The sequence below is a fragment of the Neltuma alba genome, unplaced genomic scaffold (genome assembly GCF_004799145.2).
Source record: "Neltuma alba isolate B1F8T4 unplaced genomic scaffold, ASM479914v2 tig00012994_pilon, whole genome shotgun sequence".
Lineage (NCBI taxonomy): Eukaryota > Viridiplantae > Streptophyta > Magnoliopsida > Fabales > Fabaceae > Neltuma > Neltuma alba.
In genome coordinates, this window is record NW_021637346.1 from 120,064 (window position 1) to 134,684 (window position 14,621).

A 14,621-nucleotide genomic window follows, 5' to 3' on the forward strand; every position below is an offset into this window, starting at 1 on the left:
TCAGAAACTGAATTTGAATGTGTTTACATGAAATGGGGTTATTTGTTGTTGGTTAGAACAGTAAGGCCTGGCTCGCACTAGTGTTTGGGACACAGTATAAAGACATATGGGAAAAGCGAGACCATCCAAGGAACGTGAGAGAGAATCTCGTTTGGTTGGAAGCACGGAGTGATATATACTCTTCCGGTCCTAAATATAAAACCATTACACTAGTATGTATAATGATCTTATATTTAGAATCAGAAGAGTAATTAAGAAAGACGGAGCTTACGTCCTTTTAATTAATTGCTTATTTGTCTCTTAGTCCAGACATTGACCAGTCACGTATATAGTGTCAGGGTCGAAAATTAAACCCCTTGCTGGCACTTAATCATATATATTTGATATCTTTGGAGTGGAAATTAAAGGCAATATAATGGCATGTAATCTTAATGATATTGATAAATATATCTTATGTTTTAAAAAAAAAAAGTTACCAATCAATCGATTATTATTTCATAGCAAGCATAATTGGAAAGGCGGCCAATAGTTACATAATTTTTCATTATGTAGGTACTCCATGTATCCAGATGCATGAATTAGACCAAATATGTTCCGAAATGAGTTGACTTTACATAAAACTTTAAAAAACAAAAGAGAGAATCTATAAGCCAGCCAGCAGTGCTATTTGGGCGGGGAGAGCCTAACCTTCTCCCCTACCGTACCCCCTTAATAAGCTTATTGGATACTACTTCCCGTCCTAATTATAAGAGTTAGTTGATTAATTTGAGGAGATTAAGGAAATAAGTTAAGCTAGTTATTCGTAACAACTAGGTGTTGTTTTTTTTTAAAATATCCTTACTAATCAAATGTATTGGTTAGAACTATCATTATTAGAAGGATTACTTTAAAAAAAATATATAAATATGAGAGACAAAGTGGATTGAGGTTTTATGTTTAAAATCAAAATAAAAGTCAAACAAGATTTTATATTAAGAACCGGAAGTAGTACCATAATTCCATGACTTTCCAAACTTTTTTTTTAGGAATAAATAGCACATATATAGATTCAGAAATAATACAGTTGAAATCTAGAAATATATTTAAATTAAGAAACTGAAATTGGTTTTCAATGTACTCCTCCGGTCCTTAATATAAGACCCATTTACCTAATTTGATTAGATTAAGGAAGTTAGGTAAGTTAGTTAATTATAAGAAATATGACACGTTTTTCCTAAAATACCATAATCATATTTCTTAATACCTCATCTTTCTCTTCTACTTGATTATGGTTGAAAGGGTATCCATAGGGGTAATTTAGAGATAATTGATAAATATGAGAAATGGGTCTTATATTTAGGACCAAAACTAACTCACCAATTGGGTCTTATATTAAGGACCGGAGGAGTAGTTGCTGTTGGAGGTGCATGGTGAAAACAGTGCATATATGGTCGTGGGAGGGACCCCACTGTTCGGGACACAGTATATATAAGAGTTGGAAAAGTGAGAGCATCCAAAGAAGGTACGTGATGGGGAAATCATAGGGTTTGGATGGGAGCTAGATGAGAATTAATAAGGAGATGAAGCAGTAAGGATACTACAATCTGATACTCCTCCGATCCTTAATATATGACCTAATTGTTAAGTTAATTGTGGTCTCAGATATAAGATCTATTTCTTATATTTATCAGTTTTTCTTAAATTACCCATATGGATATTCCCTCAATCATAATCAAGTAAATAAGAGAGAAATGATATTAAGAACGATGGTTGTGGTATTTTAGGAAAACATGTCATATTTCTTATAATTAACTAATTTACCTAACTTTTTTAATCTAATCAAATTAATTAAATAGGTCTTGTATTAAGGACAAGAGGGTTACATACACACACACATGAAAGATAAAGATTGTGCCGTGTATTAAGCGGACAGGGGCCACTCTCATTTAATTAAAGTGCTTATCAAATTGCTGAACCAGTGGCCACTGAGGAAGAAGATGTAAAGTTGGGTGTAGAGGATGGGCACGTGTGCATGGCCATGGCATGGTCCCGCGGGGGGGCCGCCAAGAGGATGTGCATCTATGCGAATGAGTGAGCCAATCCCTCCAGTCACTCTCATGCACGTCTCCTTCTCCGTTTACTTCAACACTCTCTTCCTTCCTTCTCTATTTATTTGTCCAACAGCACTACACTATTGTAATGCTTCTTCTTCTCCCAATCTCCCCCCTTTCCTTCCTCTCCATCATATCAAATCTCCCACTTAATTACCTTTCCTCATTCCCTTCTCTTCATCCAACTCCACATATGTCCGTCGCCAACAGAATAATTCTCATTTCCCTGTATCAAATGAAACCATCCATTATTCTTTTTAATTTAAATGGATGGGCACTAATGACGTGAAATTACAAGCGCATGACTTTCATTAACAGAGGAGTTTTCATGCTACTAGATCATATGGCCATTGGCAGCCATACATTATTTCAACATGGTATGCGTGGTGTGGGACAAGTTTCGAAATTCAGCAAACAATAAGGCGGGTGTAATTAATTAGGGAAGAGGGACTGAAACAAGACAAAATGGTGCCCGTGTACATATATAAGATTAGAATACAAGATATTTAAAACAACTTTCATTTCGTACAGCATATAATTAAGTGGATCGGGCTTTAATGACTAGTTCCTTTTCTTGTAAACTCACCATTCCCCCCGCCCTGGCTGTACAATATGGTAAAAGAACGTCCTAATTTTTGGCTTGCTATAATAAATATGAAAGACGTCAAAAAAAAAACTATGTATAATTTTGACAGGATTACAAGAATAACTAATTACTAGAATAATTAATATGACCCATGTATCTTTTTAAAATTTAACAAGTATTTTTTTGTCAATACCCAACCTCTCGATTAACTAAAGTGTGTTCGTAAGTGGATAAGGATTGTTTATTCCTTGAACTCCCAAAATGGGCTGAGTCTCCTTTTTTATTAGGACCTGGGTCGACATTAAGTGGCCCAGCTCTTCCATATTCTCATCCTTAATCTTTTTCAGGCCACGATTCTCATCCTTAATTACCAGCAACAATAACATAATTAAGTTAAAATGAACTTTCAAAAAGAGACGGATTCAACCTTTTCTCAACCTGAAGTTGAGTGTTCACAATTAACTGTGTGTTTATAACCCGGAATCTCAATGCAGTGCCTATGATATGTTTTAGGAAAGCCACTGTGTAAACCCTGAAAGTCACACTGTACGTATAAAACTAGAGCCATTAATCTGCAGCCCTATGCACAGAAACACAGTATTAATTAACTTCGCTTTTGGCTGTGGATCTTTATAGGATTTTACCTTGTTCCTAAATGACGAGCTCATCACCATATATTCCAACCATTTTTTTGCATTGTATTGATCATACATACGTACTTCCTCTGGTTCTTATGAATGTAAGAGCCAGAGGTAGTTGGTGTGTTCGATTTGATCCTCAATATAAGCTGATAATTTTATTTCCAAAATCAATTATCTAGCTCTTAAGGACCGGAGGTAGTATTATGAATGGTTTTTAAGAAATTTTGAGATTAATCACGTGAAGCAACATTTAGATCGTATGGCTTACAGAGATCGTGGTTCATTCTCAGTCCTTTTCCGTCCTCGTGAACATAGCCAATCCCCTTCTATAACTTTCGAACTCATTCTTCATGGAAAAGGGAAGGGAGCGATTTCCCAAAAAGAAAAGAAAGAAAAGAACAGCAAAGGCCATGTTCCAAAGTCTCATAATAATCCGTCTATCTACCGATCTTTCTTTCCGGAGCTGTGGGGATCGAAACTGGAGACATATTCAGTTGGGAGGGATAGACATGTTTGGACTATGTTTGGACACGAATTTAGGTTGGGAAGGAAAGCTTTTTAGTGACATAATAATAAATACATGTGTGTGTGTTTATGTTGTTGTTGTTGTTGTATGAGACTGGTACACAATGGGAGAGATATGAATGGCCATTGATTGGGAATAAAGCTCATGACGGTATGAGGCCCATGTGACGTTGTTCATCCGCCTTTAACTGAATTTATTCTCCTTGTCCGCTGCAAGGGCTCCTCTACTTTCTTACCTCCTCTTTTATCTTCTTTTCTACCTCTTCCTTCAAACTAAATCACAAATGAAAAGAACAGAAGACTAAAAAAAAAACTTGACAGAAAACAGCAGAGACAATTTAACATGAAGAAGTGCTCGTTTAGATTAACTGGTTGTGAAAAATTAGGATAGATATGTGAGAAGAGCTTTGTGAAATTATGCTAGAATAATAGAAATAGAAGGGGAACAGTAGAGTGGAAGTTAGGGCCACAAATTAATTAGGTTAAAGTGTGGGGCTGTACATATGGGAGTGCATAGAGCATTATTCGTTTGGCACTTATTCAATTATCATTGCTGAACTACCCGCACGCCTTCCCCATGTGCCTCACTCTCCAAGCACACCCTTTTATAACCAGGCGCTTCTTTCTTGCTTATCATCATGTTCCCCTTTCTTTTATGATATCATTAATAATTGTTAGAATACCAGCGAATGCCTACACTTTAATTTTTCACACATTACTTCCAAGTATTATGAGTTATGGCTTATGGTGATAAGATAAGAGAATCTTTTTTTTTTTTTAAAAAAAAAAAAGTTAAAAGGATGAGTACTACCAGTTTGAGAATACAAATGGAATTGCTCTCTCAATTTGTTATTTATAAGAAAATTTTCATGTTTCTATTCGTAAAGAAGCACGCAAGGGAGCTTGAACATTTGTTGACCAAATGTAATCACGCCTTGATAAATGTTTTTTTTTTTGGGGGGAAACAAAAGAGGGAAGAAGGGGGAAAAAAAGGGGGATGCGTGTTTATAGAGAAGCAATAATAAGGAAGAAAGTGACCCCCCAAAGTGAAGGGGAGGATGATCATTGTCCGGGACAGGATCGAGGTGTGTTTGGTTGGTCTTTGTGTATCGGGGAACCTCTCACTTGGCTATGTGCCTCCTTTGTTTCCCATATCATCCTCGATTCCCATTTCAATCATCTACCAAATCACTGGGCCACCACAGTTTTTGCCTTTTTGCTTCAGCAAACTGATTCTGAGCTTCCATTCCTTGTGGGCCGCTCCTTCTCAAGAATATGACTATTCCTGCTCGGGAACTGGGCCATGTGGCCCAAAGTCTTTTTGGGTCCTTCATTGTTTGGGCTGTCTCTCTTCTCATTTTCTTTTAGGCTCTGTTTGGATAGCACCCCAACCATGGTTTGGGGAAAATGCTACCCAACAGCCTCTCCAAAACCAAAACCATGGTTTTGGGTCAAAACCATGGTTTTGGAAAAAGCAAAATTTTTTTGCTTTTGGAGAAAAAGGGAGAGTGTGAGGGCCTATATGATATGTATCTTGTTATTTTTTTTATAAACATATTTTTTTATAAAATATATTTAATATTATATTTTATAAATATATATAGACATTAATTATTTATTAATTATATTATCTTATGTATTATTAATTATGTTGGTAAAAACATATTATTAACAATTTTATTTCTTCAAATTAAAATATATCATAAAATCTATTTTTTCTGTAATTATCATATTAACTTATGTCTTTTTTTTAGTAATTTGTATATATAAAAAGTGCTTCTGATAACAACTATCCAAACACTCTCACTTCTCAGAATCACTTTTTTACAAAATCTATTCTTCACAGAATCTATTTTTTCCAGAATCTATTCTCCAGAATCACTTTTCCAAACCACGGTTTGGTTTCATCCAAACACACCCTTAATTTCGTTATTTTTCAATCTTCAACACGCAATTTTCTTTCTTTCTTTTTGCAAATATAATAAAATTCAAGTTAGATCCCCCCCCCCCAAAAAAAGATTTCACACCATTATCTCTTAGTACCCACAGAGTGAATTAATGTTGATTTGTTTTCGGGTCAGCCAAGATAGTTTTCTTATTAATAATGTGAAATTAAACAGCATGCGAATCTCATGTTACTAATACACATACGTAAAAACTTCCCCGGGCCCCGGCTAAAGCTACTCTCCCATATCCAAAATTTCCTTACCGTTTGCTGGATGGATAAAATTAATAAAATAAAATATGAGAGTGTGAGCGGAGGGGGGAGAGGAATCCTGTATAATTTTTTTGTTGTTGTTTAGAATATTCTTCCACCCGAACGGTAAGAGACTAATCTCTTGAGAAATTGTCAGGTGTCGTAACAGGGACCGCTCCCAACAATATTTTTTTTTCATATACACTGTTTTAAGAATCGAACCCAGAATATGATATTTAAGTTGTTCAAGCCCTTTTCACTTAGACAATGTTTCTTTGAAATATGGCTTTTGTTTGGGCCAACATTTAAACCAAACACTTACGATGCCATAGCCCATTTTTTCGATCACTTTTGTAAACGGGCTTCTCATCTTCTTCTAGTATTGGGCCTTAGCATAAAACTCGTGTACAAGTGACAAATCAAAGCTTACTCATCCCTCTGCTGCATCCATTTGGGATTTATGGGTGATGAATGAATTACTAACTGATGAATATATATATATATATCAAACTAAAATTCATAATAAGCCATATTATATATGGGAAAACACGGTAATTCCTTAAAGAATTAATTTTCATACATACTTTTAAATTGCTTTCACTTGGATAACTTTTATGCGGTGTTGTGAGCTAGCTACGCATATGATCTAACTATGCTATATTTTTTCTTCGAAAAAATCCTTCATACAATGGCGGCATCGGAATCGCAATATGTAAGCCCGAATGGATGACTGGAAAATGCAAATACAAATAAAGTATGCCCACTACCATCCAAAACACTGCTTTGTTTTCTGTTTGAAAAAGAAGAAGAAGAAGAGGAAGAATAGAAAGGTATGAACATTTAGAAGAGGGAAGAGAGAAGAGAGAAGAGAATGGGTGCTTTTTGGCATCTAGTGAGTGAAAGAAGAAGACAGGGTGGGTCCCTTGTCGGGGGAGGAGGTGGTGGTGACCTTCTCGCAGCGAGGGCACATGGTGAGGGTGGAGGCGGGAAGTGGGTGGCGGCCGTGGGGGGACATCACGGTGGGTGGCCCCACCTTCATGGCCCTGAGCTGCTCCACTTCCTTGTGCAGCCTTCTGTTCTGTTCACTCAGCGATCCGAACCATCTCTTCAGGTACTCGCACTCCATCTCCGTCTGCTTCAGCTTGCTCCTGCGTGCACCATACAGCCACATCTTCATCTTTAACTTTTACTCTTTTCTACTTCCTCCTTACTTGGCTTCCATGCATGTACGTGTGTGTGTGTTGTATATATATGTGCATGATTCTAGGGTTACTCCAACTTCCTTTCTTCCAAGCTATATTCTCATTTCCAGACACTTTATTAACTATCTACATATATAGATTTGTGAGGATGAACTTCATGACGTCCATCGTATGTTAGAATTTTTATGTGTTTTCGCAGATCTTATGATTTGAGGAAACTTTTGATTATGGAGACAACAGTTATATAATTCAATCAGTTTAAGGAATACATGAAGTAGTATTACAAGAGATGTGATGTCTTGTTAATATATTTATGGGAAACGAAATTAATTCATGGTAAATAGCTTCTAAAATAAATTCACAATCTCTAATAATTAAAAAAAGGATTATTAATTAACCTTCTTTTTTTTTTTTTTTTGAAATTTTACTCCTATTATAAATTATTAAAAGGAAGAGAAGAAAATTTTAATTCAGTGTTTTCTCGAATGCCATGCTTTCTCTTTTAAGCTAAATTTAACAAGTTAAATGTTGGTTCTTAATGTGGCCCGAGCTGATTGAAATTGATTTAATAATACCGGGATTAGAGGTAGTAAGAAGGAAGAATACAATGTAAAATGTAGACTAAACTTAAAATAATTTCATGACTGATCAGCTTGCCAAGTTATTACATAGGATAAAAAGGAATTATTGCATATTTGATCATATTCTATCTTTTTTAGGGAATTTTGGATAACTTCAAAATCACTTTTTAGAAGCACTTTTTCTTAAAGACAAATTCCTTCACATATTTGCTTCGTATATTGTAAAAATACTGTTGAAATCATGGTTTTGTTTTTATCTAAACACCCCTTATATTAAGGTAGATGTTAATTAAAGAAACCTCTTTTATTTATTCGTAACCTTGACTTTATTCTCTTGTGATTAATGGATATACAATTTTTATAAAAAAAGTAATGCAAAGTACAGACATGCATGAACTTGGGGGGTGTAAAGAGTGGAGAGAAATAGTATAAAAAAAAAAAAAAGGGAAGAGAGACAAAGAAAGCACACGAGGTTGAACAAAACCCCATAAATGCAGTCAGCTTGCTATCATTAGGCCTCTTGTCCTCTTTCTTAGGGACATCCCTCATCATTTTGTTCTTCCACCCTCCCCACCTTCCTCTAATTACTCCCCTTCCCCTCCTTCCCTTCATTCATTACTCTCTTCCATCAAATTAATGCATGCCCACACAAGAATAAGATTCATTCAATTTAAAGTTACTGAATAAAGATATCATCAGCCAAAACAACATCTTATATAATATATATCTGCAGACTCTGGTTTTGTATAGTATGCTATAGAGCAGATGAATAAATGTCACTCTATACCCTCACCAGTCAAGTCACTTTCTGTACCTTAATTTCCTCTGAACTCTTCATTAATTCTATGCGTGTTTTCACAAGCAAATCTCATGCTTCTGAAACAGCTCTCTCCTTTACTTTCCTAACTGGGAATTATTAACATTCAAAGGCTTGTAGATTAAAATGATCAGGTTATCATCAGTTATACTACTCCATCAGTATTAGTATTTACTAGTACTGTATCAGAAACGAACGTTTGAAATCTTTTAATCATGTCTCATTATAATTTAATAAAACTGTGCGTATTAGGCGGTATATATAGGCTAATTTATCAGTTAGGGTTACATGAGATACCTGGCCCTACGGTTCTGGAACCATACCTCCACCTGCCTGGCTCTCAGATTCAACTGCTTTGCCAATGATTCCTTCTGCTTCTGCATAACCAACAACCCCAACCCCAACCACAAAACATCAGCTTTTCTCATCATAACCAACAAATCAAATCTTAAATGTTCTAACTTGATCGATCCCGTATTCAAAATATCAGAAAAATTGTATTTTTTCAAACAGTAAAGTGTTCATAAAACCAACGAGACTATCACTGGGATCAATGTTTCTAAGGATCGCACTCAAGAATACTCCTATGTAGTTGATGAGACGTGTATTTTTTGTCATGCTAACACTTCCTTATATATATATATATATATAGAGAGAGAGAGAGAGAGAGTTACTGGGTTCAGAGTGTGGTTTTGTCTGAAGCTGTCCTCGAGAAGACGAGACTGTTCCTTGGTGAGACGAAGTTTCTTACGAGGAGGACCTCCTCCTCCCCCATTACTGCTTTCTTCTTCTTCTTCCATTGTTATCCATTCCTCTTCTGATGACGGTAGTTGGTTCATGTCCAACTCTCTCACTGCAAATTAACACCCACCTTATTTGTTTATATCTTCCAACTTTTCTTTTTGCTTATTCACTACGCATGTACTTCCAAAAGTTTCAATTGCAAAAGGAAAAAAAAAAACAAAAAGATTATCAACAGTATATTAATACCGTTCGAGAATATAATCTCTGAGGTGTGATCCTCCTATAAAGGATAAATATTTTTCAAGAATAACCTCCTACAAAAAAGAGAAAAGACAGCACCGGACCTCTAACAACAGTCATGAAAGAATTTAACCTTGTTGTCTGTATACGATCGCACCCTTTGTTTTCTTACAAAATCACAAAAAAATCCTGAGAAAAGGAATCACTTCGTATATATCTTGTGAAATGATCGTCGGAAGTGAATGAAAAAAACCAAAGGGAAGATCAAAGACAACAACTAATACTACCGCATCAAATTAAGGATTTTTTTTTTTTGGGGGGGGGGGGGAAGTATGTCTGCATAAATCAAAGACGATTACCTGCAGATGAAGGAAGAGGAGCAGAAGAAGCAAAGCCAGGGACAGATATGGTCAATTCCAAGCTGGAAGTGCTTCTAGGTGTAACCGCCATGGAAGATATGATCGACCCCAGCTATATCTATATATATAAAGCAAAATCTTCTGAAGAGGATGAAAAAGATGGTGATGGAGAAGAAGGAGATCTCTCTCTAAAAGGTAAAGCGACAAACAGAAGGAGACAATGAGATCCACATATGTGAAGGAAAAGATGTATAAGAAAGCAGCAGAGGATCCATGACATATCTTATATGCGAAATAAAAAAAGGTGGAGATAGAAAAGTCAAATAAACAGAGAGGGCTCGCATTGATTAACAATTAGTAGCCTATAAATGAACCTGAGAAATTTAATTGAAAAGCTCGGTCTTATTTTTAAGGGTTGAGGCTCTAGAGAATTATGCCATTAAAGAGTTTTAATTAGGGTTTCTGACCGGGGTCGTCAAAGTCAAAGTCAAAGAACAGTATGTGACCCGTTGATGGGTGTCACGTGGCAGAAAAGATAATGACCACCCATAAGTTATCAATAATCCAATTCTGAAATCTAATGTGAATTAATATTAAAAAATTGTGAATATTATATAAATACAGAATTTATTTAGGAGCAAACTACTTTCTACACTCTACTCAAAAAATACGCATGCCATATATAAACTTCTTCGCAAAATAATAACATCTTTATAATTTATTAAAGCATATTTTAAATTTCTATTTCCTTTATAAAAAAATTAAAATTTAAAGTATATTTTGTTAGTGTGTAATTATATTTAAATTTACTGAGTCAATATTTTCTGTTAGATGGGACTAATCTTAAGAGACTGAACTAAAACTTGACATAAACATAAAATACCAAACATATTAAGTTTAGCTATTTTTAATATTTGTTACCTTTAATTATTGCTTCATTAGTTATCTTATTTGCTCAATTTCTCATCCACTCACTTGCTTTTCATAAATAAATGTGTTTTTGAAAATAAGTTATACTATTTTTGCATATTTATTAATTTTTATTAAATTGTAACTAACTTTATAATATAAATTTATTTGTTATTTATAGTATGTTGCAGAGGGAAGAAGTAAAGTTATTAAAAGAGGCGAGGAAATGAAATTATTTGGCCACTTTCTGCCTCTGCCTTCATAACCAACACTTGGTTGCCCCCACACCCAAGCAAACACGTTACTAACTACAATTGTACATGCTTTTCAGCTTTTCACTTTCCAGCTTCTTTTTTTCTGGTCAACATTTCCACTTCAGACGTCTCTGTAGGGGTTGGGGAATAAAAAGACTTCTCTGCAGGGGCAAGAAATTAATTATTATTATTATTATTTTGCATGTCTGGCTCTAAATTTTTTAATTAAAAAAATGTTAGTACCATGCATACGAGGTCTCCAATTAAAACACTTTCGTATTCATTTGGTTGAATCGAAGAAAACCTAAATGAGGTCCATCATAGGGTGCTCAAACACCTGTATAACCTAATCCCCCTTTATTGATAATGATGTTGAAAAATATTAAAACTCTGTAAAAATAACGAGACCAATAACTGTTAATTAATATCACCAGTATGTTTATATATATAATTGTCGTGCTATTTATAAATATTAATCGTTACAAAGTGGATTAAAATAAGAGAGAGTTCTTGCTTTGTTTCTGCAGGCCTACTTCTTCCTGAATATAGTGATTATATTATATATATGTATATAATCTATTTACATAAAATCTGTTTATGTAAAATCTCAGTAGCAAATGATGTCTTGAACATCCATTGGTTTAAGTTAAAACATATAAAGCATGTTTCGAATGGTAAATCTGTGAATCTTTTTTTTTTTTAATCTGTATGATAAAATAATTAATATTTTATGCAGAAGTATCCACCTACATGTTACATCTAACTTATCTTGATTAAGAAAGATATTATTATTATTATTATTATCATCATCATCTGCACACAATTATGATTTTTTTTTTTGAAATCTAATGAAATAAAAAGGTAGTTTCTATACAATATAGTAAGGATCGCCTTTTCAGTTTTTCACATTAGTGATCATATTACCACCAACGTACAAACACACACACATAGATTCAATGATATCCTCCGACAGCCTAACTATACTTCTACCATTACTTTTCGTCCTTAAAAGTATGAGCTTGTAAGAGATTGAAGTTGATTTTAAATACATGACTCAATTCATTTTGATTCCATTATTTATCCAAACTAATCATATTATTTACACACGTTAAAAGAGCTCATATTAAAGAATAGTTTCAATTTAAATGATTTGAGCAAGAATTTTAGGAAAACTAACACATAGTTTTGATAAATAATTAATTTAACTATTTTTGTTAATTTACCAAATTAGTTAAGTATATCTTATATTAAAGATATATTAATTATGCAATAAATTTTTAATTTTTTTAATATATTTTTTGATAAACAAGGTGGAAAATTTCGGACAAAATTGTCTCAGAAATCATTAGGAAGGACTGCAACAATGAGACGCATCGTTTCTCAAAATATGCTCTCATTATGCTTGCATTGCGTAAATAGTAATTATAAACTTTAACAAGTTTATACAATTCTGAAACATTATGACGCATGACTCCAAAACAATCACATGTTGAGGTTAAGGGGAAAATAAAAAAATGAGGAAAGTTGTGATTTCTGTAAAGTAAGGATTGAATTAAGAAATCAAAACTTTCAGGTCTCTTTTTAACAATTTATTTTCTTACAAAACATACTATTACCTCTAATTCTTGATATAAAAACTAATTTACTAGTTTGAGTAAATTAAAAAAATTTATTAAGTTATTTATTTGTAATAAATAAGTGTTGTCTTTCTTAATATATATACTAGTCATATATATTAGTTAAAACTATCATTTGACAAAATATTTAACATGTGAAACTACTACATAGACTACTTTTAAAAAAATAAATAAATATGAGGGACAAATGAGATATGGGTCTTATATTTAAAATCAAATTAGAAGTCAAATTAACTATATTAATACTACTTCTGATCTTTAATATAAGAGCTCGTTTGAATTTTTTGTCTTAAATATAAAATTCTAATCCACTTTGTCTCTCATATTTATTTTTTTCAAAGTAATCTTTGTAATAATAGTAATTTTAGCTAACATACTACTTGATTAGTAAGGATATTTTAGGAAAAATAATATTTATTTATTATAAAAAACTAACTTAACTAATTTTTTTAATCTATTCAAATTAGTTAACTAGTTCTTATATTAAAGAAGGATGTAGTATTTTTTAGTCATCATAATGCTCCACCGGGCACTCTTATATTAGATCACGTGGGGCTCTTCAGCGCAGCCTGGTTGCATCATGAATTTATCTTTATTTTTGCAATTCCCTTAAATTAAATGTTTTAAATATTCTTTTAGTGTTACAAAAAAGTTATGAAAAGAGTTACACTCTTCAAAATTTATAAAATAATGTGATTCATTATAAATTTTATGCTCTATATTATTGTGCGACCCTAATTATGATTTAATATATTAATCATTTTTTGTCTTTAATGCGTAACACTTTTATTTTCTCCTTTTGTATTTGTAATTATTCTTGCCCGTACAAAGTTTGTATTCTAACTTTGTTATAAAATGAAATCTGTGTTTTTTATAAAAATAAAACCTCCACAACTTATAATCGCATCAAAATCCTTTTATCCTATAAAGTACGCCCTTCGATTTTTTCCCCCATAAAATATAACTTTTTGAATGGGTCTGATTACTTTTATAAGGTATATTTTGAAGATGTCCGAAATTTAATGTACTTTTTTTAAACTTATATCTCCAATTAATTACGTGTTTCTGTTATCTTTTCTGCTCATTTTCTCTCAATTTTCCCTTACTCATTTTCATTTTTAGCCCAATTTTTAAGTTATGTAATTTGAATATTTATGGCTTATCGGGGAAAAAAAAAGGATAGAAAGCATATTTCATTCTGGGGATTAAAACTAAACACAGTGGGGGAACATAAGAAGTATCTTGGGGAAATTGATATTAAGGGAATGATAACCCTGTAAGAACAAGAGGTAAGATTTTTCTAAAAAGTCAAAAGTTAAAAAGCAGAAAAATGATTATGGGCGGAACCAAGGCAAAATGGCCAAAAAAAAAAAAAGGGAAGGGGACAATACAGAGAACACGGGGAGAGGTGGATCCCACATTTTGACCACTTAGTAGGGGACTGCCAAACATAACTCTGCCACCCCTGTCCCCTCTAATCGCTCTCATTTCATCTCTTGGTAACCTGTAGCAATTCTCATTAACATCTCTCTTCTCTTTCTGATGATTATCGTATAACTTGACTTTACTGCACAAATTCTTTTTTTTTTTTTATGGTTATTCTTAGTAACAAAAGGATTGTTTAGTATCATTCCAGTAAATAAAATTTGTTTAATTATTTCAATTATTTTCCCCTTAGAGATGTATACCATGTGCACTCTTAATTAATAACCCTTTTACATTCTTTTCAGCGTATCATTATCTATTTGATAGTGTAAAAACCAAAAAAGAAGTGCACATGGAGCACCTCCACCATGAATGATTAAAAATAGGGAGAATTAAAACAAGATTTTAAAAAAA

General features: G+C 33.4%; 1 protein-coding gene across 1 annotated transcript; it reads right to left on the reverse strand.

The window, feature by feature from the left end:
- Window positions 1-6,750: 6,750 nt before the first annotated feature.
- Window positions 6,751-10,215, reverse strand: LOC114733334 (homeobox-leucine zipper protein ATHB-17-like). Its single transcript, XM_028920781.1, has 4 exons — window positions 9,983-10,215; window positions 9,314-9,492; window positions 8,937-9,016; window positions 6,751-7,187 (listed from the first exon to the last, which is right to left on the reverse strand). Exons 1-4 carry the CDS (start codon window positions 10,071-10,073, stop codon window positions 6,929-6,931), a joined length of 609 nt encoding a protein of 202 aa, XP_028776614.1. The 5' UTR covers window positions 10,074-10,215; the 3' UTR covers window positions 6,751-6,928.
- Between the last annotated feature and the right edge of the window lie 4,406 nt (window positions 10,216-14,621).

Coding starts and splice junctions, on each gene's coding strand:
- LOC114733334 (XM_028920781.1), bottom strand. CDS start 10,073: ATGGCGGTTACACCTAGAAGCACTTCCAGCTTGGAATTGACCATATCT. Junction 9,493..9,982: donor TCCTCTTCCTTCATCTGCAG/GTAATCGTCTTT, acceptor GTTAATTTGCAG/TGAGAGAGTTGGACATGAAC. Junction 9,017..9,313: donor AAAACCACACTCTGAACCCA/GTAACTCTCTCT, acceptor TTGGTTATGCAG/AAGCAGAAGGAATCATTGGC.